General features: G+C 38.3%; 1 protein-coding gene across 2 annotated transcripts in view; it reads right to left on the bottom strand.

Moving 5' to 3' along the window:
• The window catches only part of LOC150079655 (medium-chain acyl-CoA ligase ACSF2, mitochondrial-like), a 274,679-nt gene that overhangs the window by 52,969 nt on the left and 196,696 nt on the right, over window positions 1-25,014 (bottom strand). For both annotated transcript variants that reach the window (XM_090382450.1, XM_090382451.1), the window contains exons 12-13: window positions 20,905-21,012; window positions 5,535-5,683 (exon numbers count right to left, since the gene is read on the bottom strand). In XM_090382450.1, coding sequence (XP_090238576.1) covers window positions 5,535-5,683; window positions 20,905-21,012 — 257 coding nt within the window. The remainder of the gene's footprint in view (window positions 1-5,534; window positions 5,684-20,904; window positions 21,013-25,014) is intronic.

Here is a 25,014-nt window from a genome sequence, read left to right on the forward strand (position 1 = left end):
TTAGAAAGATTGAAATCAACTAAGTTGTCTTTGCTACACTGGAGAATTACCTGGAGATCAGCATTTATGGAATTGGTAGCAGATATTCAAGATGTTGAAGCTGGTTGAGCAGGGCAAGGTTTTTCAAAATGAAAGGTGGAATGCAATGTGCTATCATTAGCAAAACTATGGACAGGATTTCCGGTCAATCGAAGAAGGTCATTAATATACAAGAACAAAAGAGTATGGGAAAGAACTGAAATTTTGGGGACACCAGAATTAGTGGAGAAGTTAGAAGACAGAGAGCCATCTATCATCACCCTCAGTGAGCAATCAGAGAGAAAACTGGATAACCAATTACAAAAAACAGTTGGCAAACCATAAGATGAAAGCATGTTTAGAAGACCTTTATGCTAAACACAATCGGAAAGCCTTTGAGAAGTCAAGAGCAATTGCTCGTGTTTCACTATTAAGAGTAGGAGACCGGCGGAATTACTTAACAAGTACAGGTCACTGTTGAAAAAAAGCCGTGAATTAGGGTTGAATTTGAAAGTGTCTGCAATTCTGCCCAGACACGATAGGAAGGAGTATATGATGAGAGCCCTGTCGATCAATTCGGCCCTGGAAAGATTGTGCAAGGCTCAAGGGGTAGAATTTTTTTCAGCCTGGTCTGTACTTGTTAACAGGAGAGACTGCTTCTACAGGGATGGGATACACTTAAATAGAAAGGGTGCAAGAATGTTTGCTGATGCTATCGAGGCAGTGTTAGGTGGGTCGGAAAACTGCTAGATTTTGGGGATACAAGGACTAATAGATTAACAGTAGCCACTGGCAGAGGTGAAAGTGATTCTTGCACTGCTTCTATTGGAATGAGCCACAGCCTGGAAAATAAGATGCAGGATATTTCAGAGACTGCTGGGAATCATTGGGGTACAAGTAAACACATGGGTTGTGTTAGGGTAGCTAAGAAAAAGAAAAGGTGCATGTATACTTGCGTGTACACCAATGCTAGGAGTTTAGTAAATAAATTTGATGAATTTGAGGTATTGCTCAAAACATCAAAGGCAGATATTGTTGGGATTTCAGAGACGTGGTGTCACACAGATATAAGGAATGCAGAACTGGAATTTGGGGAGTGCAATGTCTACAGAAGGGATAGGCAGGATAGGAAGGGAGGAGGGGTTATGCTATTAGTTAAGAAATACATAAAATCCAAGAAAGTGAAGCCAGTCGACATCGCTGGACAGTGCAGTGTCGAGTCAGTTTGGTGTGACATAAGCATTGGGAGATCAAAATTGAGAGTAGGAGTGTGCTATAGGCCTAATGACTCTGATGAGTATAATAAGAAATTGTACAGGGAAATAGAGTGGGCCAGTAAATCAGAGAGTCTTATAATGGGGGATTTTAATTTCCCAGTTATTGACTGGAATTTGGGGGCTGGTCACTCACACACTAGCAAGGCTTTTGTGGATTTATTGGATGATTGTTTTCTACATCAACATTTTCGGGAGGCAACTAGAGGGAGTAATACTCTTGATTTGATTATCAGTAGTGATTCTTCATGCATTAAGAATCTGCAGGTAAATGAACCACTAGGTGGCAGTGATCACAGTGTGCTGAAGTGGGATTTACTCAAAGAGGTAACTACCATTAGGGGTAAAGGGAAGGGTTATTGCTTTCGTAAAGGTGACTACGATGGACTGAGACAGTATTTAAATTCTATACAGTGGGACCAACTGATGATGTTACAACAGCAAATTCAAAATGGGAAGCATTCAAAGAAATTATCTTGGAAGCTACTAGGCTTTACATACCAACTAAGAAATATTGTTCAAGGTTTAGGCCTAAGTGGATGTCAGATGAACTAATGAGACATATGGCAGAGAAGAAAAATGCATGGGATACATACAAATTAACACATGACACAGAAGCCTATGATAGATGTAAGTTGATCTGCAACCAAGTTACAAAGGAGGTTAGGCAGGCGAAGGCAGACTATGAGAAATCTTTGGCAAGGGATGCAAAGAAAAACAGCAAAGAGTTCTTTACTTATGTAAACTCTAGAAGGAAGGGGATGAATCAGATTGGTCTACTTGATATCGATGGGTCAGCTGTTGATGACCCTGCTCAGGTAGCTAACAAACTAAATGAATATTTTGCATCGACATCCACACATATGGAGTTATTCAGCGAGGGGAATGCCAGAGGTGTATTCGACTCTGGCAGTAAGCTAGAGAATCTTGTAATAACTGAGAGTAAAGTGGAGGAGAAATTGTTGAAGATAAATACAAGAAAGGCATCCTGGGGTGGATGGGATCTATCCAGTTATATTAAAGGAGGCAGCAAAGGAAGTAAGCAAACCCTTAGCCATAATTATGAGAGCTTCCTTGGACTCAGGGGAAGTACCCATGGACTGGAGTTGTGCAAATGTGCCCCAATTCAGAAAGGAGGATCAAAGGCTGACACAAGTAATTATAGACCTGTGAGTTTAACTTCTGTTCCCGGAAAATTAATGGAGGCACTGGTTAAAGAAGCACTGCAGGATCATCTAGACAAGACTTCAGTTATAGCTCAGACACAGCATGGTTTTGTTAAGGGAAAGTCTTGCCTGACCAATTTGATTGGATACTATGATGCAGTCACAAAAGAACTGGATGCAGGGTATAACTTTGATATTATATACTTGGATCTTAGAAAGGCTTTTGATACTGTTGCACATGGAAGACTGCTGCACAAATTGGAGCAGTGTGGCATTGGAGGCAAATTGCTGCTATGGATAAAGGGATGGTTTACGGGGAGAAGACAGAGAGTGGTAATCAATGGACACTGCTCATCGTGGACTAATGTTATTAGTGGAGTCCCTCAGGGTTCAGTATTGGGTCCGTTATTGTTTTCTGTATTTATAAATGATATTGATGATGGTATATCAAGCTTAATGTCCAAGTTTGCAGATGATACGAAGGTTGGAAGGGTTGTCAAGGACACTACTAACACTATGCTACTGCAACAGGATCTGGAAAGGTTGAGCAGATGGGCTGAGAGGTGGCAAATGAAGTTTAACATTGACAAATGTAAAGTACTACATATGGGAAACAGCAACCCCAGAGCAACGTATCAACTCTGTGGTACTACACTGACAGTGGTAGAGAATGAAAGGGACCTGGGGGTGGTTGTGCAGGCAGATATGAAGTTCTCTGAGCATTGCAGACGGGCTGCAAGAGTAGCTCATGGTGTATTGTCGATGATATATAGGAATGTTTCTAGCAGGGATAAGGAGGTGATTATTCCCTTGTATAAGGCAATGGTCAGGCCACACCTAGAGTACTGTATACAGGTCTGGAGGCCTCATTTCAAGAAGGATGTAGAGATGCTGGAACGAGTACAGAGAAGGCAACAAGATTGGTGAATGGAACAAAGGGTTGCTCTTATGAAGAAAGGCTTAAGTTTTGCAAATTACAGTGTCTGGAGACTAGGCACCAGCGAGGTGATCTGATAGAGGTGTATAAAGCCTTGAATGGTTTGAGCATGCTCAATGCTGATGGGATTCTTTCCTCTTGCTCAGAATAATCACCTGAGAGGGCATAAATTCAAATTGAGGAAAGACAGATGTAGGATAGACGTGAGGAAATTTGCCTTTAGCCAGTGGGTGGTTGGTTGGTGGAACAGACTTCCATCCCTTGTCGTGGAGGTTGATAGCCTGAATAAGTTTAAGGCTCAGCTGGACAGGTATTTCCAACGAACAGAGGGGTGAAGTGGAAGTGGTTATTTTTTATTTATTTATTTTTTTTTTTTTTGGCTGATGCTGCATAAGCTTGCTTTCTTGCATCAAATGCCTCTACTAATGCTAATGCTAATATCATAGGTGATAAATCAGAATTTTTCTGATTACAACCTTACAGAATTTTTCTTCTTTCTGAAAGAAATAGGTTTATGTGACCATTTCTAACTGCTTCCATAGAAGACAACACAAGTAGTATTCACTACACTGATAGATGCAATATGGTCTAAGTAGCCTTTGACCAGAAAAATCCAAGCACAACAACAAACACTCTATTTTTTGATCCGAAAAGATACGAGACATTTTCTCACTAATCTCTATTAAATTATTTGTTAATGAAAATGTTGAAAATTTATGTTATACATACCCAGTAGATAACCTTAGAAAAAATAATTATTACTTGCGTTTGCATTCTTAATGATAGGTCTGGCATCTGATTGTTAATAAAATAATTAATAAAAAAAAAAGGTGATATGGAATATTTCCAAAATTATTTTATTAATTGACTGTGAAATTAATTGTCTGCAAAAGTTTTAACAAATTAAATTGTTATTAAAAAATAAAAACAAAAACATTTCAACTATTATTTTAAGGTCCAAAATACTTATCAAGATTGCACTACTTTACTAAATTTTTAAAAACATTTCAAATTCTATGCTCCCTCGTTTTAGAGCCCTGGTGCAGTAAATCCAATGCACCCCCATTTGCATAGCTCTGTATGTTGTAACACAGCAATATGCATAGTCTTACACTTGGAGAATAACAAAATAACTTATATACTTGATGGAGCTGAATTAAAAACAGCAGAGGAAGAAAGAGATTTGGGTGCTACAGAGTAGGCAGACATGAGTTCTCCATCAGACTGGTGGCAAAGAAGGCCTGTGGTGTCCGACATATCATTGATTCATTGAATATTTGCTTTTAGAGATAGGCATAATTCCACTGTATAAGACAATGGTGAAACGACAATTGAGGTATTGTGTCCAAGTGTGGAGATCACATAAATAGTCTGAGTTTCTTGAAAAGGTAAAAAGATGGACAATATGCTTGGAGAAATCAGCAAAATGGCACCGACCTCGAAATAAGTGGGCCAGAGAGTTTGGTATCTATGCACTTTGCAGGGGGTCTCCATGAGGTGTACAAGCTCTGAGAAGGGATAGTAAAATGAATGAATGAAGGTGAAATTTTCTAGGTTATTTATTTTATTTTATTTTTTTTTTTTGGTAGTTGTTGGCGCATCGGCTTCTGTGGCCATAGTGCACCTCCAAAGGTTTTTGCAGTACTTTGATCCAAGCCCGAGGCGGGATTCGAACCCGCGACCTTTGGGTTACCAGGCAGGCACTTTACCCACCAGGCTAGCCCGGTCGGCAATTCTAGGTTATAAATGCTGCTAAAACTAAGGGACATATTCAAATTAAAGGAGAAGCAATACAGACTGGATTGTAGGAAGTTTTCTTTAAACCAACATCTGTAAATCACTAAGAATAAGTTACCTCCCTGAATAGTTGAGAGTGATAGTTGGGGAAAATTTAAAATTTAAAGGTCAGCTGCATAGGTACCTTCACAGCTGATCTTTGCATTGGAGTTAAGGAGGTGATCTAAGTGCCATGATGTGAGAAGAGAAACATATAGGCAGTTTATTTTTATTTTATTTTATTTTATTTTTTGCTATTATTTTATTTTTTTGGCTGTTGCAGCACAAGTCTCAGGCTTCCTTTCACCATATGGCTATATTATTAATATTAATACCAATAATTTGCACCTTCATAGGACTTACCCAGTGTGATACCATCTGGCAGAATCTAAAACTTCATCAGTTCCAGTTTTATCATCAAAATAGCCAAGGAATACACCAAAACCACGAGAACAGATTTCACCTTTAGTGCCAATAGGAACAATTTTCCCATTAGAATCAATAATTTTAACCTGAAATAGGAAAAATAGTTAATGAAATATGAAATCTAATGTTATCCAAATAAAATATGCTAAAAGATGAAATAAACATCAAAGTGGTTATTTTTTGGTTCTTGGATGATTACATAACTTTGATTTTGGCTGATGGTAATGAGTTAATCAGAGGTTATTTATGAATAATAATAGTGAACAATTATGCTTATTATTTTATTTTCTTTCAACATACATAGCATCATGTCTAGTATTACTGTATACTAACATTTCTTGAAACAATGAGATTTTTAAAATTCTATAAGAAATATAGAGAATATTATGACTTATAATAAACAACATGGGTGGTGGTATCCACTGAGAATAAGTAACAATAGTCTTCTCCTTTAGGTGAAATATTACTTATTCAAAGTAGTGCAATGTTGTGGCAACTCGTTGTGCAGGTATTCACATTATGAGATATAACTTAAACGATGCCGCCCTTTGCAAATAATTTTGCTAATTCAGAATTAGCTGTGTACTAATATGATGCAGTTGGACTAACTTGTACGTAATAAACAATAATATAATATCTTATAAATAAGACCATAAGTAGTTACAAAGTATTACATTATACTATATATTGCAATATATAGTATATATATTATATATTGCAATATATAATATATATACTATATATTATAGTATATATACTATATATTGCAATATACTATATATATATACTATATATGCCCATGGGGCTAATAGGGCAATAGTGTAAAGTTAGTGAACAGTGAGAGGGTATGTCTGCCAGGGGCAAACGTTGATGACATTGTAGAGCAGATATTATCTTTTAAGGGCACAAATGGTGATATTGTTGTACACATTAGGAATAATGACATTGAGAGTAAGAGATCTGCAGATTTACTCAATAAGTACAGATCAATGTTGAAAAAAAGTCATGAGTTAGGGCTGCATGTGAAAGTGTCTGCAATCCTGCACAAACACGATAGGAGAGAGTATATGATGAGGGCCTTGCCAATCATTTTGGCCCTGGGGAGATTGTGCAAGGCCCAAGGGGTAGAATTTTTTTCACCTTGGTCTGTGCTTGTTGACAGGAGAGACTGCTTCTACAAGGACGGGTGCAAGAATATTTGCTGATGCTATCGAGGCAGTGTTAAGTGAGTTGGAAAACTGCTAGCTTGGGGGGATACGCAGACTAATAGATAAACAGTAGCACTGGCAAAGGTGAAAGTGATTCTTGCACTGCTTCTATTGGAATGAGCAGCAGCCTGGAAAACAAGATGCAGGGTATTTCAAAGACTTGTAGGAGTCATTGAAGTACAAGTAAACACATGGGTTGTGTTAGGGTAGCTAAGAATAGGAAGCGAGGCAGTGTTAGGTGGGTCAGAAAACTGCTTGCATAGGGGGGAATACACAGACTAAAAGGTTAACAGTGGCCACAGGCAGAGGCAAAATTGATTCTTTCACTACTTCTATTAGGATGAGCAGTAGCATAGAAAGCAAGGCAATGGAGATTTCCAGGACTGTTAGGAGTCATAATGGAACAAATAAATATATGGGCTGTGTTAGGGTAACTAAGAGTAGAAACAGATGCATGTAGACTTGCATGTACACCAATGCTAGGAGTATAGTTAATAAATTTGATGAGATTGAAGTGCTAGTCAAGACATCAAAGGCAGATATTGTTGGGATACCAGAGACGTGGTGGAATTTGATGAATACAATGTGTACAGAAAGGATACACAGGGCAGGAAGGGAGGAGGGGTTATGCTGTTAGATAAGAAACACAAAATCTAAGCAACTGCATCCAATTGATGTTGGTGGACAATGAAATGTCGAGTCTCTTTGGTGTGACATAACTGGGAAAGGAAAAATGAGAGCAGGTGTGTGTTATAGGGCTAATGAATCTGATGAGTATAATGAGCAATTGTGCAGAGAAATAGAGTGGGCCAGTAAATCAGAATGTCTTATAATGAAAGATTTTAACTTTCCAGATATTTACTGGAACTTGTGAGATGGTCACTCGCACACTAGCAAAGCAAGACTTTTTTGGATTTATTGGATGACTGTTTTCTACAGCAGCATGTTCGAGAGGCAACCAGAGGGAGTAATACTCTTGATCTGATTATCAGCAGTGATTATTCATGCATTAAGAATTTGCAGATGAAGGAACCACTGGTTGACGGTGATCACAATGTACTGGTATGGGAATTACTTAAAGATGTAACTACCATCAAGGCTAAAGGGAAGGGCTTTTGCTTTTGTAAAGGTGACTACAGGGATCTCAGACAGTTTTTAAATTCTGTACAGTGGGACCAACTGATGATGTTACCAACATTGAATTCTAAATGGGAAACCTTCATGGACTTAATCTTGGAGGCTGCTAAGCTTTTCATTCCAACTAAGAAATACTGTTCAAGGTTTAGGCCTAAATGGATATTGGATGAATTAATGAGGCTCGTGGAAGAGAAGAAAAATGTATGGGATGCTTATAAAGTATCAGGAGACACAGAAGCCAATGGCAGATATAAGCTTGTCTGTAATCAAGTCACAAAGGAGGTTAGGTAGGCAAAGGCGGATTACGAGAAATCTCTGGCAAAGGATGCAAAGAAAAACAGCAAAGAGTTCTTTACTTATGTAAACTCTAGATGAATAGAAATGAATCAGATTGGAACACTAACATAGATGGGTTGACTATTGATGACCATGCTCAGGTAGCTGATAAACTGAATGAGTATTTTGTATTGACATTCACACATGAGGAGTTATTCAATTAGGGGAATTCCAGATGTTTATCAAACTCTAACAGGGAGCTAAGTGATTTTGTAATAACTGAAAGCAAAGTGGAGGAGAAATTGTTGAACTTAAACACAAGGAAGGCACCTAGCATGGACGGGATCTATCTAGTTATATTAGAAGAGGCAGCAAAGGAAGTAAGCAAACCCTTCGCCATAATTATGAGAGCTTCCTTGGACTCATGGGAGGTCACCACGGACTAGGGGTGTGCAAATGTATCACCAATCCACAAAGGGGGGTTCAAAAGGTGGCACAAGTAACTATATACCTGTTAGTTTAACTTGTGTTCCACAGAAAATAATGGAGTCACTGGTTAAAGAAGCATTGCAGGATCATCTAGACAAGACTGCAGGAATAGTTAAGACACAGCATGGGTTTGTTAAAGGGAAGTCTTGTCTGACCAATCTGATTGGATACTATGATGTGGTCAGTAAGGAACTGAATGTAAAAAATAATTTTGATATCATATACTTGAATTTCATGAAAGCTTTTGATACTGTTGCACATGGAAGACTGCTGTACAAATTGGAGAGGTATGGCATTAAGGGTAAGTTACTACAATGGATAAAGGGATGGTTGAGTGTGAGACAACAGAGAGTGGTAATCAATGGACACTGCTCTTTGTGGACAAATGTTATTAGTGGAGTTCCCCAGGGTTCGGTGCTGGGCCCATTGTTGTTTTGTATTCATCAATGATATTGATGATGGTATATCAGGATTAATAACCAAGTTTGAAGATGATAAAAAGGTTGGTAGAGTTGTTAACGACAGTAATGACAGATATGCTACTCTAACTGGATCTAATATCCAGTTGGAGTAGCATATTGTTTCCACTTCTCAGCCCATTTACTCAATAAGTTGGGTAAATGGGCTGAGAAGTGGAAACTGAAGTTTAACATTGACAAATGCAAAGTACTGTATATGAGCAATAACCCAAGAGAAACGTACTAACTGTGTGGTACTGTACTCAGGGAAGTGGAAAGTGAAAAAGGTAAAGTAAAGTGCAGCCATTATCAACCCACTGCAGGGTGGAAGCCTCCCCAACAATTCATGCTGAGGGAAATGGACCATAATCTGCCACGCTGGTCCAGTGCGGGTTGCAGATCGACCGTATTCAGCAGTCAGGGGCTTGAACCCCGGTCTACTCAAAGAGCGTGTGCTACTGCACTCCCGCTCCTGCCCACTCGGCTACGGAGGCCGAAATGAAAAAGACCTGGGGGTAACTGTGCAGTCAAATATGAAGTTTGCTGAACAATGCAGATGGGCTGCCAGGGCAGGTCATGGGTCTTGTCAGTGATATATAGAAATTTGGCTAGCAGGGACAGGGAGGTGTTTATCCCGTTGTACAAGGAAATGGTCAGGCCACACCTAGAGTACTGTGTACAGGTCTGAAGGCCTCATTTTAGGAAGGATGTAGCGTTCCTAGAGCGAGTATAAACAAGGGCAACAAGATTGGTAAGAGGAACAAAGTAGTGCTCTTACCAATAAAGGCATAAGTTCTGCAAATTGCAGTGTCCGGAAAGTAGGCACCTGTGAGTTAATCTGATTGAGGTGTATAATGCCTTGAATAGGTTGAGCAAGCTGAATGCTGATGGGATTCTTTCTCTTGCTCAGATTAAGAATCTCTGGATGCAAAGATTCAAATTGAGGAAAGACAGTTGTAGAATAGATGTGCAGAAATTTGCCTTTAACCAGCGGATGGTTGATTGGTGGAACAGACTTTCATCTTTTGTTGCGGAAGTTGATAGCCTAAATATATTTAAGGCTGAGCTGGACAGGCATTTGGAACGAATGGAGGGGTGAAATGGGAGGGGTTTTTTTTGTTTTTTTTTGGCTGATGCTGCATAAGCTTGCTTTCTTGCATCGTATGCCTCTACTAATACTAATTGGTGAAACTATATCAGTGAATTTGATTATTTTGTTGTTTATTTTCTTGCTGTTGTGTTTTTGCCCTATTTAGGTTGTCCTACTTCTACGTAGTCTGGTGTGGGCAGTCAGGGTATATCCTTGCTGGCTAAATGGGCAATTTTCAGAGTTATTATAGAGGAAATTGAGTTAACCAATTCTGTGCCCTGAGATATTGAGCTCCTGGGATCTATGGCCCGTTAAACTTGGGCATGCTGTTTTTAATTTGCCGAGGATAGATTTCCTGAGTATTTTAGTCTTGTTTGAGGTATGGCATGACCATACCTCAAATGAGTAATGATACCTCCAATTGGATTTTGGAGGTTAAGTTGAAGGCACTGGGAATATTGAGAAATAATGATAGAATCTATGCGAATTGGACAGCATATTAATACAGAGAGATTTTCTCGGTGACACAATGCTTCAGGTATTTGAAATTTGGACACATAGCGAAGCACTGTAAGAGAGACGCATGTTGTGGTCACTGCTCAAGATTTAGACACTCCTATAAGGATTGCACTTTTAAAAGTGAGAATCCAGTCTGTTGTAATTGCAAGGTGAAAAATAAGAAGGCAATGCACACTGCGTTAGATAAAAAATGTCTGGAATATGTGACGGCCTTAGAGCAATATAAGAGTAAAATCACTTATGGCTAGTTGCTGGAGGATTATATAGTTGAATGCTCAAAGCTCAATGAGTGTAGCTGCCCAGTTAAATCTGGAAAAGGAGAGACAGAGTATAGATCTTGCATTATTACAAGAACCATATCAGTTTAATGGAAATACAAGAGGATATCCAAGTCATTATCATATTTTTCTCATGGAGAACATCTCAAGACTGCAATAATAGTAAGAAGTAATGATTTGGTGATGACCAAAATGTGTGATGACATGTAAATGATTTAGAGAGAATCTGTCAGTCCTTAATAACATGTTATATAGTGATAGCAATGGACTCTAATGTTAACTCTACTCTTTTGGGGAAAAGCAGTCCAATGAAAGAGGTTTGATGCTTGAGGAATTCCTCTCATCTTCAGGACTAGAGGTGCTTAATGTGCAAGGCCATATTCACACATATTCAACAATATACGGGCAATCGTATATAGATGTCACCTTAGCTACATGCTCTATCTTCAATAGGATATATGATTGGAGAGTTTAAGATCATTTGACAACAAGTGACTATAATGGAATTTGCTTTGAAATAAAGTTTGAAAATCAGATCAGAGAAAAGATAGAATTGAAAAGGTTCTCTATAAAAATGGCTAATTGGCCAAGCAACTTGACCTTAAATACTTTTGTGAACAGTGTAAACTGGAATATGCTAACACCAGTGGAAATTGTACAGAAATTGGAGGAAATAATGTAACTAGCATCAAAGAGTTCAATGGTAAAACAAAAGTTAAGGGATAGATCTGTCTTTCAGTGGGGTGTGGATTTAGAGAATAAAGGGAAACAATTGAGGAATGTAAGAAGGCAACTTTGTCGCTATAGATGAGTTTACAATGTGGAAATGTCCAATGTTTATTATAATGTGTACAAAAGCTTACGAAAGATTTATGTTACAACTATTGAGAAGGCAAAGTAGTGTTCTTGGAAGAAGTATGTCAGGGGAAAAGGATCACGAGACCCAGATTTAGAGATGCGCACTTAGAGAATAAGATGCAGATTTAGAGAATAAGAGAAAAACAATTGAGGAATGTAAGAAGGCAACTTTGCTGTTATAGACGAGTTCACAACATGGAAACATCTAATGTTTATTATAATGTGTACAAAAGCTTAAGAAAGATTTATGTTACAGCTATTGAGAAGGCAAAGCAGTCTTCTAGGAAGAAGTATGTCAGGGGAAAAAAGATCAAGAGACCCGTGGAATTCTCTTTTTAAGCTAATAACTGAGAAATACTATTTTAGAGATGTAAATTGTATAGTTGGAAATGTAAATATAACAACTTTAAATTGGCAACAATCCCTGAGCATGATCCTAGATGAACTGTTTCCTAGTGAGCATTATGTTCATTTGTCTGAAGATCAATTGTCGATGAATTATTATTATTAGCCACAGGATGCAAGGAAGTCTGAGGCTTATGCTGCACCAGCCAAAAAAAAAAAAAAAATTTCCCAAGTTACCCTGAGAGAGAGAGGGGGTGGGGAGAGAGTCAAAGTAGACAGGAATCACCAAGAAAAAGAAGAATGATGATATCCAGCTCAGGACCCTGAGTGTGCCAAGCCCATACTCACCAGATGTGAATTCTGGCAATGAAGGGTATTTCTCTGGTGTCAATGAGGGCTTATTCATTTCTGAGGAGGTGACAGGTGCTGTAGAGCAGGCAAAGGATGGCTGATCGCCAGGCCTAGATTTTATTGAGGTAAAAGTGTTCAAGAGAGCATGTCAAATAAGAACAGACCTGTTTGTAAAAGTTTTTAATGGGTTGCTTGAGCAAGGTTCCTTCCCCCAGGCATGGAAAGTGGCTGATTTGCAGTTGATAATAAAAAGTCCTGATAAATTGCCAAGTGAACCTGGTTCATATTGTCCTATAGCTCTATTACCAGTTATGGAAAAAACTTATGAAAGGTTATACATTAGCTGCCTGATTATTAGGTATGAACAAAGATACTCTGATAGCCAGTATGCCTATAAGAAAGGAAAATCAACAGAGGGTGCCATAACTAGAATGGTACAATATGTTCAAGAATAAGAGGAATAATATGTGCTGGGCTTATTTGTAGACCTTCAAGGCGCATTCGACATGCTTTGGTGGGGAGGCATATTGCCAAGAATTAGAGCAGTAGGGATCTCTTAAATTGTATAATGTTTTTAGAGATTACTGAGAGATTAGAAATACTTCTATTACTTAGTAATAGAAGTATTATTGTGAGAACTAACTAAACAGAGATCAGTAGAAGTGTAGAAAGAGGATGTCCTCAAGGCTCGGTGACTGGGCCTCATACATGGTTTATAGTTTTGGATGAGTTTTCGAATCGACACTATGTTGGAATTAATTTAATAGGGTATGCCAAAAATCTGCTTATTCTTGTATATGCAAATGCAAGATCACAACTTGAATATAGTGCTTCAGAAGTATTAAATGACTTAATATTGTGGGCAGATTCATATAAGTTGAAAATTTCGAAGGTAAAGTCGGTATAGGTCTTATTAAAGGGAGGAGGATCAATGATGAATTGGAGGCTGTATTGCAAAATAAATGGACCAATTCTGAGAAGGGACAACATTTATATGCCTTTGGGGTTCAGTTGGAGGTTGTTGCCAAAGACATGGGGAAGTTAATAGAGGAAGAAGAGAAGGAATTATCTAACGAAGAACTTATTGACTTGTAGGCAGCGATAGTGAAAGAAGAAAATGCTGACGAAGCTTAAGAAGAACTAAATGAGGAGCCAAGACGATTCATCACTGGAGAGATGGAATGGCATTTCGTGAAATTGCATCAGCAATGGCGAGGTTTGAGAAGATTGATCAGCAAACGATTCTTAAAAGTTAACAGAGGGGTGAATGATGTGCTTGCTTGCTACAAAGAAATCTACGATGAAAAGAAAAAAAGCCGCCATCCAGTCATCCATTAATATATTCTTTCGTAAGGTTGAGCGGTAGACCCCTTATAAATCTCCACAGCCCTCAACTTCTGTAGTGGCATACTTATCAGCTGAAGATGTTGATTCTGGCAACGATGCTTGTGAGGTAAAACTTACTGACATTATGCCTGTCTCCTCTCTTTTTCTGTAATTTTATAATTTTTAAATTTTTTTAAATTGCAGTTTTTGTAATTTTTCCTGTGCATGAGATAAAAAAAAATTGAATAAATACAATAAATAATTCTATTTACATGTTCATCGAACATTTCTTTTTTGATTCAATGAATTCAGTGAGCACAGTTGCGAGTGCTGCACAAACAAAATACCCCGACTTACGTAGCATTCCGCAGAACGAAACCCTTACGTAAGTAGGGGAGTTCCTGTATAAAGAAATGAGACGTTCTAAGATATTTAAACTTCATGTCTTGCACTCACATTTTGAGTTCTTTTCTGAAAACCTTGGCATGGTGAGTGACGAGCAGAGTAAATGATTCCTTCAAGATATTAAGTCAATGTCTTGAGGGAAAATCGCTCTCAAGGTTCCTGGAATGAATGTATGTTGACAGAATTCTGCTGCTGATTGTTATACTGCAATATGCAGGACAAATATTATCAAAAGAAATCACTGGAACAACATTTTTAAATTTTATGTATCTTTTTTACAATAGTGTATTGTATTATTATAATTATGTACATAAGTAGTGTATTAGATTTAAACTGTAACAGTGATAAAATGTAATCATAACTAGTTTTGTGTTTTGTAATGAATTGTCTTAATTAACTTGTACTGATATTATCAGCAGTCATATGAAAACTACATATACTAGGAAAAAAACAAGAATATATTTGAAATCAGTGCACAAAAGTGATTTACAAAAGTGCATTTACATTTTTTATGAGAGGGGAAAAAAAGTTTCATTTTGTTGACTGCTGTTATCAGGTGACACAAACGTCCAAGATAAGTATAAACTAGTAGTAGTAGTAGTAGTAGTGGCATGTGATGCAAGAAAGCAAGTGTATGAGCTTATGCAGCATCAGCCAAAAAAAAAAAAAATCACCATTCCCTCTAAATGCCTGTCCAGTTCCTCCTTAAATTTATTCAACCTATCAACTTCCACAACGACAGATGGAAGTTTTTTCCAGCAATTAACCACCCGCTGGCTAAAGGCAAATTTCCGCACATCTATTCTATATCTGTCTTTTCTTAATTTGAATTTATGCCCCCTTAGGTTCGTAATCTGAACAAGTGGAAGGATCTCATCAGAATTCAGCATGCTCAACCCATTCAAGGCCTCATACACCTCAATCAGAGGCAATCGTGCAGGTGCCTAGTCTCCAGCCACTGCAATTTGCAGAACTTAAGCCTCTCCTGGTAAGAGGATCCCTTCATTCCCCTCACCAATCTTGTTGCCCTTCTCTGTACACACTCAAGTAAATCTACATCCTTCCTAAAATGAGGCCTCCAGACCTGTACGCAGTACTCAAGGCGTGGCCTAATACAGAGGGACAATCACCTCCTTCTCCCTGCTAGCAAAATTCCTATATATCATTGACAAAACCCCATGACCTGCCCTGGCAGCCTGTCTGCATTGAACTACTCTGTAATAAGGTCACTTAGGCATAAAGCAAGCTAAGGCAGATTACAAGAAATGTTTGTTGAAGAATATGAAGAAAAGTAGCAAAGAATTCTTTGTTCATGCTAACACCAGAATGAATGGGATGAATCACACTGGTTAACTAGATATGAACAGTATAACTAATGATGATCCTGTTCAGATTGTTTACAAATTGAATAAATATTTTGCATCTATATTCACATAAGAAGATATTTTTAGGGATGTAGATATTAGATGTATTATCAAATTGTAACTGGAATCTAAATGATTTTGTGAGAAGAAAAATAAATTTTTGAAGCTAAAAGCAAATAAGGCACCTGGGACTGATAGAAAGTATCCAATTATATTAAACGAAGCAGCAAAAGAGGTAAGCAAACATTTTGCAAAATTGTGAGAGCATCTTTGAATTTAGGGATGATTTCTCAAATTGGAGGCTAGCAAATGTCTCTCCTATTCACAAACAGGGTTCAAAGGGTAAAGTGAGTAATTATTAACTTTACCCTTTGGCTTAACTTCTGTTACAGGGAAAATAATGAAGTCATTGATGAAAGAAGTAATGCAGGATCATCTTGACAGGACTGCATGGATTTTTTAAGAGGTGGACTTGTCTGACCTATCCGATCGGATACTGTGACAAAGGAACTGGATGCAAAAAATAATTTTGACATCATATACCTAGATTACAGAAAAGCATGTTTCTGTAATCTAGGATACTGTTGCACGTGACGGTTTTCTACATTAGCATGTTAGAGAGGTAACAAGGTAGACCAATACTCTTGATCTGATTATCAGTAGTGATTCTTCATGCATTAAGAATCTGCAGATAAAAGAACCACTAGGTGGAAGTAATCACAGTGTACTGAATTGGGATTTACTTAAAAATATAACTACCATCAAGGGTAAAGGGAAGGGTTTTTTCCTTTTGTAAAGGAGACTACTTGGTCTCAGACAGTTTTTAAATTCTATACAGTAGGACCAACTAATGATGTTAGCAACAACAAATTTTAAATGAGATGAATTCAGTGAAAAAATCATAGAAGCTACTAGGCTTTTAATATCAACTAAGAAATACTGTTCAAGACTTAGATCTAAATGGATGTCAGATGAAGTATAGAGACATGTGGCTGAGAAGAAAAATGCATGGGATGAGTATAAATTATCAGGTGATACAGAAGTCTGTTAGATAAAATCTAGTCTAGTCCAGTGCTACTCAAAGTGTGGTCTGTGAACTGTTTGTTACAAGTCCGCAAAGAATTGGAAGTTCGTCACGGATGTTACCGCTCCCCGACGATTCATCCATTACTGGTTCACAAGATTTCTATTTTACAAAAGTACAGGTCCATGACAGATTGGAAATAAAAGAAACTGTTCCTTTGCCACAGATAGTTTGAAAAGCACTGATCTAGTCTACAAATCAAGTCACAAAGTAGGTCTGGCAAGCCTATGTCAATGGTTTAACTGTTGATGATCCTGCTCGGGTTGGTGAACCTGAATAGGTATTTTGCATCTACATTCACACAGGAGAAATTCTTTAGGGAGGGGGATGCCAGAAGTTTATCAAACTAAAAGGGAGATGAATGAATGTGATAACTCAGAGGAAAGTGGAAGAGAATTTGTTGAACTTAAACATAAAAAAGGCACCTGGGATGGATGAGATCTATTCAGTTATATTAAGAGAAGCAGCAAAGGAGATAAGCAAATCCTTAGCATTAACTAAAGGGCATCTTTGGATTCGGGGCGGACACTGTGGACTTGAGATGTGCAAATGTATCCCAATTCACAGCGGGGGGATCAAAGGGTGACATGAGTAATTAAAGATCTGTTAGCTTAACTTCTGTTCCAGGAAAAATAATGGAGTCACTGGTTAAAGAAGTAATGCAGGACCTTCTAGACAAGAGGGCAATTATACTTTGGTCATAAAGTGGATTTGTTAAGGAGAGATCTTGTCCGACTAATCTGACTGGATATTATGAGATAGTGACAAAGGAATTAGATGCAAAAAAAAAAAATTATATCATATACTTGGATTTCAGGATAACATTCGATACTCTTGTACACAAAAGAATACTGCACAAATTGGAGCAATGTTGCATTAAGGGAAAGTTTCTGCTATCAATGTACACTACTCTTCGTGGATTAATGTTATTAATGGAGTCCCCCAGGGTTCAGTGTTGGGCTCGTTGTTATTTTCTGTATTTATCAGTGATATTGATGAGGGAATATAGGGCTTAATGTTTGCAGATGATACAAAGGCTAGCAGGGTGGTTAATGATGGTAATGAAGGTATGCTGCTGCAACAAAATCTAAAAAAATTAGGCAGATGAAGTTTAACATTGAACAATATAAGGTACCACATATGGGTAGCTATAATCCCACAGTAATGTATCAACTTTGTGATAATGCACTTAGGGTTGTGGAAAATGAAAAGGACCTGAGGTAACTGTGCAGTCTGATATGAAGTTCCCTGAGCAGTGCAGAGGCAATTATAGCAACTGCATATGGGTAGCTACAATCCCACAGTAACGTATCAACTTTGTGTTAATGCACTTAGGGTTGTGGAAAATGAAAAGGATCTGAGGTAACTGTGCAATCTGATATGAAATTCCCTGAGCAGTGCAGAGATGGGCTGCCAGGACAACTCATGGGGTTTTGTTAATGATATACAGGAATTTTGCTAGTAGGGATAAGGAGGTGACTATCCCATTGTATGAGACAATGGTCAGGTCACATCTTGAATACTGCATACAGGTCTGGAGACCTCATTTTAATAAGGATGTAGAGCTGCTGGAACAGGTACAGAAAAGGGCAACAAGATTGGTGAAGGGAACGAAGGGTGCTCTTATCAAGAAAGGCTTACGTTCTGAAAATTTCAGCATCTGGAGACTAGAGACCTGCAAGGCGATCTGAATGAGATGTTTAAGCTTTTCAATGGTTAGGGCAAACTCAATTCTGATGAGATTTTTCCTCTTGCTCAGACTGTGCACATAAGGGGGCACATATTCGTGTTGAGGAAGTAAGGTTGCAGTATAGATATGCAGAAGTTTGCATTCAGCTAATGAGTGGCTGATTGCTGGAACAAGCTACCATCCATTGTTGTGAAAGTGGATAGTATTAATAAATTGAAAGAAGAAGTAGATAAATTATTGGTGGGGATGGATAGGTGAAATGGTGTTTTTATTATTACTTTTTTTTTTTGGCTGATGCTGTATAAGGTTAACTCCCTGCATCTTTTGCCACTATTAATACTAATATTAATAATAAATGGCTTTACAAATTGGAGTAGTGTGGCTTTAGGGACAAGTTACTGCTAAGGATAAAGGGTTTAGTGGCAGAAAACAGGTGTTTTCTGCCACTCTTCTTCTTGAATTAATATTATTGGAGGAGCCCCTCAGTATTCAGTGCTATAACCTTACTGTTTTCAATGTTTATTAATATTCATACCATTCACTTCTACAAAAACAGATGGAAGTTTGTTTCAACAATCAACCACACACACTGTCTGAAGGGAAACTTCAGCACATCCATCCATCCTAAATTTGAATTAGCATTAGCATTAGTAGAGGCATTTGATGCAAGAAAGCAAGCTTATGCAGCATCAGCCAAAAAAAAAAAAATAAAGTAAAATAAATAAATAAAAAATAACCACTTCCACTTCACCCCTCTGTTCGTTCGAAATACCTGTCCAGCTGAGCTTTAAACTTATTTAGGCTATCAACTTCCACGACAAGGGATGGAAGTCTGTTCCACCTACCAACCACCCGCTGGCTAAAGGCAAATTTCCGCACATCTATCCTACATCTGTCTTTCCTCAATTTGAATTTATGCCCTCTCAGGTGGTTATTCTGAGCAAGAGGAAGAATTCCATCAGCATTGAGCATGCTCAAACCATTCAAGGCTTTGTACACCTCTATCAGATCACCTCGCTGGTGCCTAGTCTGGAGACTAGGCACCAGCGAGGGGATCTGATAGAGGTGTAATTCGCAAAACTTAAGCCTTCCTTCGTAAGAGCACCCCTTTGTTCCATTCACTAATCTTGTTGCCCTTCTCTGTACTCGTTCCAGCAGCTCTACATCCTTCTTGAAATGAGGCCTCCAGGCCTGTATACAGTACTCTAGGTGTGGCCTGACCATTTCCTTATACAAGGGAATAATCACCTCCTTATCCCTGCTATAAAAATTCCTATATATCATTGACAATACACCATGAGCTACTCTTGCAGCCCATCTGCACTGCTCAGAGAACTTCATATCTGCCTGCACAACCACCCCCAGGTCCCTTTCATTCTCTACCACTGTCAGTATAGTACCACAGAGTTGATACGTTGCTCTGGGGTTGCTGTTTCCCATATGTAGTACTTTACATTTGTCAATGTTAAACTTCATTTGCCACCTCTCAGCCCATCTGCTCAACCTTTCCAGATCCTGTTGCAGCAGCATAGTGTCAGTAGTGTCCTTGACAACCCTGCCAACCTTCGTATCGTCTGCAAAGTTGGACATTAAGCTTGATATACCATCATCAATATCATTTATAAATACAGAAAACAATAATGGACCCAATACTGAACCCTGAGGGACTCCACTAATAACATTAGTCCATGATGAGCAGTGTCCATTGATTACCACTCTCTGTCTTCTCCCCCTCAACCACCCCTTTATCCATAGCAGCAATTTGCCTCCAATGCCACACTGCTCCAATTTGTAATTTATGCCCCTTATGTGTGTAATCTCAGCAACAGGAAGAATGCCATCAACATTTAGCTTACTCAATCCATTCAAGGCCTTAAACACCTCAATTAGATCTCCCTGCAGGTGCCTAGTTTCCAGATGTGTCAATTTGCATAACTGAAGCCTTTCTTCGTAAGAGCACCCTCACGCTACCTGCACCAATCTGGTTGCCCTTCTCTGCACCCGTTCCAGCAGATCTACATCCTTCCTCACATTAGGCCTACAGACCTGTATACAGTATACAAGATGTGGCCTAAACATAGCCTTGTCCAAAGAGATAATCACCTCATTATTCCTGTTAGCAAAGTTTATGTATATCATTGACAAAACCCATGAGCTGTCCTGGCAGCCTGTCTGCACTGCTCAGAGAATTTCATATCACACTGCACAATTATCCCCAGGTCTTTTTCATTTTCCAATACCTGAAGTGTTATGCCACACAGTTGCTATGTTAATCTGTGATTACTGTAAGAGTTCTGTCCATATGTAGTACCTTGCATTTGTCAACATTAAAATTCAACAGTTATTTCAGCCATGTATATTACACTCTTATTTTATCTGATAAATTGATAAATTTATTACAAGTTTTTTTTTCCAACTGAAATACGTACTTCTACATGATCAAGAGGCCTGCCAATAGTATAGAAAACTTTTTCTCTGCTATCAGTTGAATTGATGGCTAATATTACAGGGCTGTTTTCAGTAGTTCCATAACCTAGCTGTAATAAAACATCTAAGATAAGTAATTTGTCTCAGAGATTCTACATAATATCTAACAACAAGAATATTGGAAACAAAAAAAACAAACAAACTACATTTCGCTAATAATACTAAATGCTAGGTGATACCGATTTGCAAATGCCTAAAAAAATTTGTAGACTTCACTTCAATGAAATATACTTGAGTAAAAGGATCTAAATCAACTGCACTGTAAAAAGCAATGCTTAGAAATACTAACATTCAGTTGTGTGCCTTAACAAAAAAGACAACATATTTATCAGCAATAATCAAAAAATAAATTAGTTTGTCACTTCATTTGTGTGCAGAACATGAAAAGTGCTAAGACCACGTAACCACTCATTGACAAAGTTTCAATTAGAGTTGATATATGTCAGGGTGGTGGAACAAGCTTTGATTTAATGGCATAAAGCACTATTAACTGTTTAAAAAAAAATAAAAAAGTAAAACATACAACTTCATCTCTCAGCAGATAGCAGATGGTCTTGTCTTGATTAGTGAATCGCTGATGACCTGTGAATAATGAAGTAGTTCTGTACGATTTGCCACTAAGACTTAGAGAAGTGTTAGCACATTGCCAATCAATAAAGTTGTCTGTCAGTCTGAAATGAGTAACTACAGACCAGTAAATCTAACTTCAGCAGTATGGAAAATAATGGAAGTGACAATTAAAAATGCAATAACAGGGCATCTTGATAGAAACGGTATTCCGAAGGAAACACAGCATTGTTTGTAAAGAGAAAATCTTGTTTAACTAATTTAGTTAACTATTATGAAAGAGTCACTCATCATGTGGATGTAGAAAATAATTTTGACATTACTTATTTGAACTTTTGCAAAGCATTAGACTGCCATACACAAAAGGTCACTGTATAAACTGGAACATGGTAGTATCAAGGATAAGATCCTTAAATAGATTGTACATTGATTACATTGTGAATAATGGTTACTCTTCAGATTGGGCATTAGAAATGAGGCTTAAGAACCAATGTTGTTTCTGATTTTTTTAAACAACATTGACAAAGGGCAGGCAGTGATGATATTTGAAGTTGATATCAAGATTGGGAGAGTGAACAATGACAGCAGCACTCCTTCAGAATGAGGTGCCTCCGTAGCCAGGTGGGAAGGAGCAGCAGCAGTGCGTAGCACACGCTTCTTGATTAGACCGGAGTTTGAGCCCGTCACCATCAAATACGGTGGATGCAGAAAGGTCAGGGAATGACCACCGCATATCCCGGAGCAATATGGTCTTAGTTGCTAATGCTCCTAAAAAAACAAAAACAACAACAACAACCTTCAGAATGGCTTGGATAGGCTTTGGAATGGTGAGAAAGTGACAGCTTGTTTTAATGCTGCAAAATTTTTTGGGGGGGAGAGATCTGGGGGTTACTATCCAGATGGGCATGAATTTCTTCATGAAGTGTTGCCAGACAGTAAGGTAGGTGTCCTTTTGATGATTTATAGGACATTTGCTTGCAGAGTTAGGAGGCCATTGTCTTACTGCCATTATATAAGGCATCACACATAAAGAAAAATATCGAGCTGATTGAAAAGGTCCAAAGATTCCCTGTTTGGCAGCAACTTTTTGTTTTTGTAACACCTCAGTTAACATTCAGTAAACAGATGATTTCGGTATTCCAGATTCATTGGCTATTTCTTCACAAGCCACATGTCTGTCTTCCTCCAAAATGGTGGAAATAATGACTACCAGTGTGCTGTCCATGAATGTTCTCAGCCTACTTGTGAATTTCTTGTCTTCAACACTGGTCTGACCTTGACAAAACTTGTGAGACCAGGAAATTGTGCTACAATCTACTGCTGACTCACCAAAGCTTCCTGCAACAATTCATAAAATTTGTGTCATCATTCAACAATGTAAAGTTTCAATTTTCATAAAAGAGCTTTGAACTGAAACTGTAATCTGACCTGAAACAATATCACCATCCATTTTTAAGTCTCCACACAAACATTCAATGCAAGCACTCTGCTTCAACCACACTAATCTTGAGGTTAAACTTCAAATTATTATCCTGATGACTGTCAGTTGTGCAGGTGTATGGGCGTGAGGAGCACATGCACTGTGTATTACTTTTGGGATAAACCTTGTATGATATAAAAATTATTATTTTCATCCATTTCCTTTGTTACTACGTCATAGTAGTTAATCAGATTGGTCAGAAAGCATCCCTTCCCATTAATAAACCCATTCTGTGATTTCCATATAATTCCATTCCTGTTAAGATAATCCTGCAATACTTCTTCAACCACTGACTATTATTTTCCCTGGAATAGAAGTCAAGTTTACAGGTCTATAGATGCTCATGTTGCTCTTTCATTCCTCCTTTGTGAATAGGAGAGACATTTGCAAACCTCCAATCCACAGGAACCTTCCCCAAATCCAATGATGCTCTCATAATTATGACCAAGGGTTTACTTACTTCTTTTGTTGCTTCTTTTAATATAAGAAAGGAAAAAGAAAAATGCATGGGATGCATATAAATTATCAGGCGACACAGAAGCCTATGGCAGATATAAGCTAGTCTGTAATCAAGTCATAAAGGATGTTAGGCAGGCAAAGGCAGATGATTATGAGAAATCTTTGGCAAAGGACACAAAGTAAAACAGCAAAGAGTTCTTTACTTATGTAACCTCTAGAGGGAAGGGGATGAATCAGATTGGTTCACTTGACATAAATGGTTCAACTATTGATGATCTTGCTCAAGTAACTGATAAACTGAATGAGTATTTTGCATCTACATTCACACATGAGGAGTTATTCAAGGAGGAGAATGCCAGAAGTTTATTAAAAACTCTAACAGAGAGATAAGTGATTTTGTAATAACTGAGAGCAAAGTGGAGCAGAAATTGTTGAAGTTAAACATAAAATATGCACCTGGGGCAGATGGAATCTATCCAGTTATAATGAAGGAAGGAAAGTAAGGGAAGTAAGCATACCCTTAGCCATAATTATGAGAGCATCCTTAGAGTCAGGGGAGGTCCCCATGGACTGGAGATGTGCAAATGTATCCCCAATTCACAAAGGGGGTTCAAGGGGTAATGATTGATGATTGATTGTTTATTTTTTAGGAGCATTAGCAACTAAGGCCATATTGCTCCAGGGATATGCGGTGGTCATTCCCTGACCTTTCCGCATCCTCCGTATTTGGTGGTCACGGGCTCGAACCTTGGTCTAATCAAGAAGCGTGTGCTACGCACTGCTGCTCCTGCCCACCTGGCTACAGAGGCGCCTCAAAGGGTAACAGAAATAATTATAGATCTGTTAGTTTAACTTCTGTTCCAGGGAAAATAATGGAGTAACTGGTAAAGGAGGTGATAAAGGATTACCTAGACAAGACAGCAATAATAGCTCAGACACAGCATGGGTTTGTTAAGGGGAAGTCTTGTCTGACCAATTTGTTTGGATACTACAAAGTGGTCACAAAGTAACTGGATGCAAAAAATAATTTTGATATCATGTACTTGGATTTCAGGAAAGCTTTTGATATTGTTCCACACGGACTGGTGTACAAATTGGAGCAGTATGGCATTAAGGGCAAGTTACTGCAATGGATAAAGGGATGGTTGAGTGGGAGATGGCAAAGAGTGTTAATAAATGGACACTGCTCTACATGGACTAATGTTATTAGCGGAGTCCCCCAGGGTTCAGTGCTGGCCCATTGTTGTTTTGTGTATATATCAGTGATATCGATGAAGGTATATTAGGCTTAATGTCCAAGTTTGTAGATGATACAAAAGTTGGCAGGGTTGTTAATGACAGTAAAGACAGTATGCTACTGCAACAGGATCTAGAAAAGTTAGGCAGATGGGCTGAGAAGTGGCAACTGAAGTTTAACATTGACAAATGCAAAGTACTCCGCATGGGTAGCAGTAACCCAAGAGAAATGTACCAACTGTGTGGTACTACACTCAGGGAGGTGGAGAATGAAAAAGACTTGGGGGTAATTGTGCAGTCAGATATGAAG

The sequence above is a fragment of the Mastigoproctus giganteus genome, chromosome 10 (genome assembly GCF_048544385.1).
Source record: "Mastigoproctus giganteus isolate SK-2022 chromosome 10, ASM4854438v1, whole genome shotgun sequence".
NCBI lineage: Eukaryota > Metazoa > Arthropoda > Arachnida > Uropygi > Thelyphonidae > Mastigoproctus > Mastigoproctus giganteus.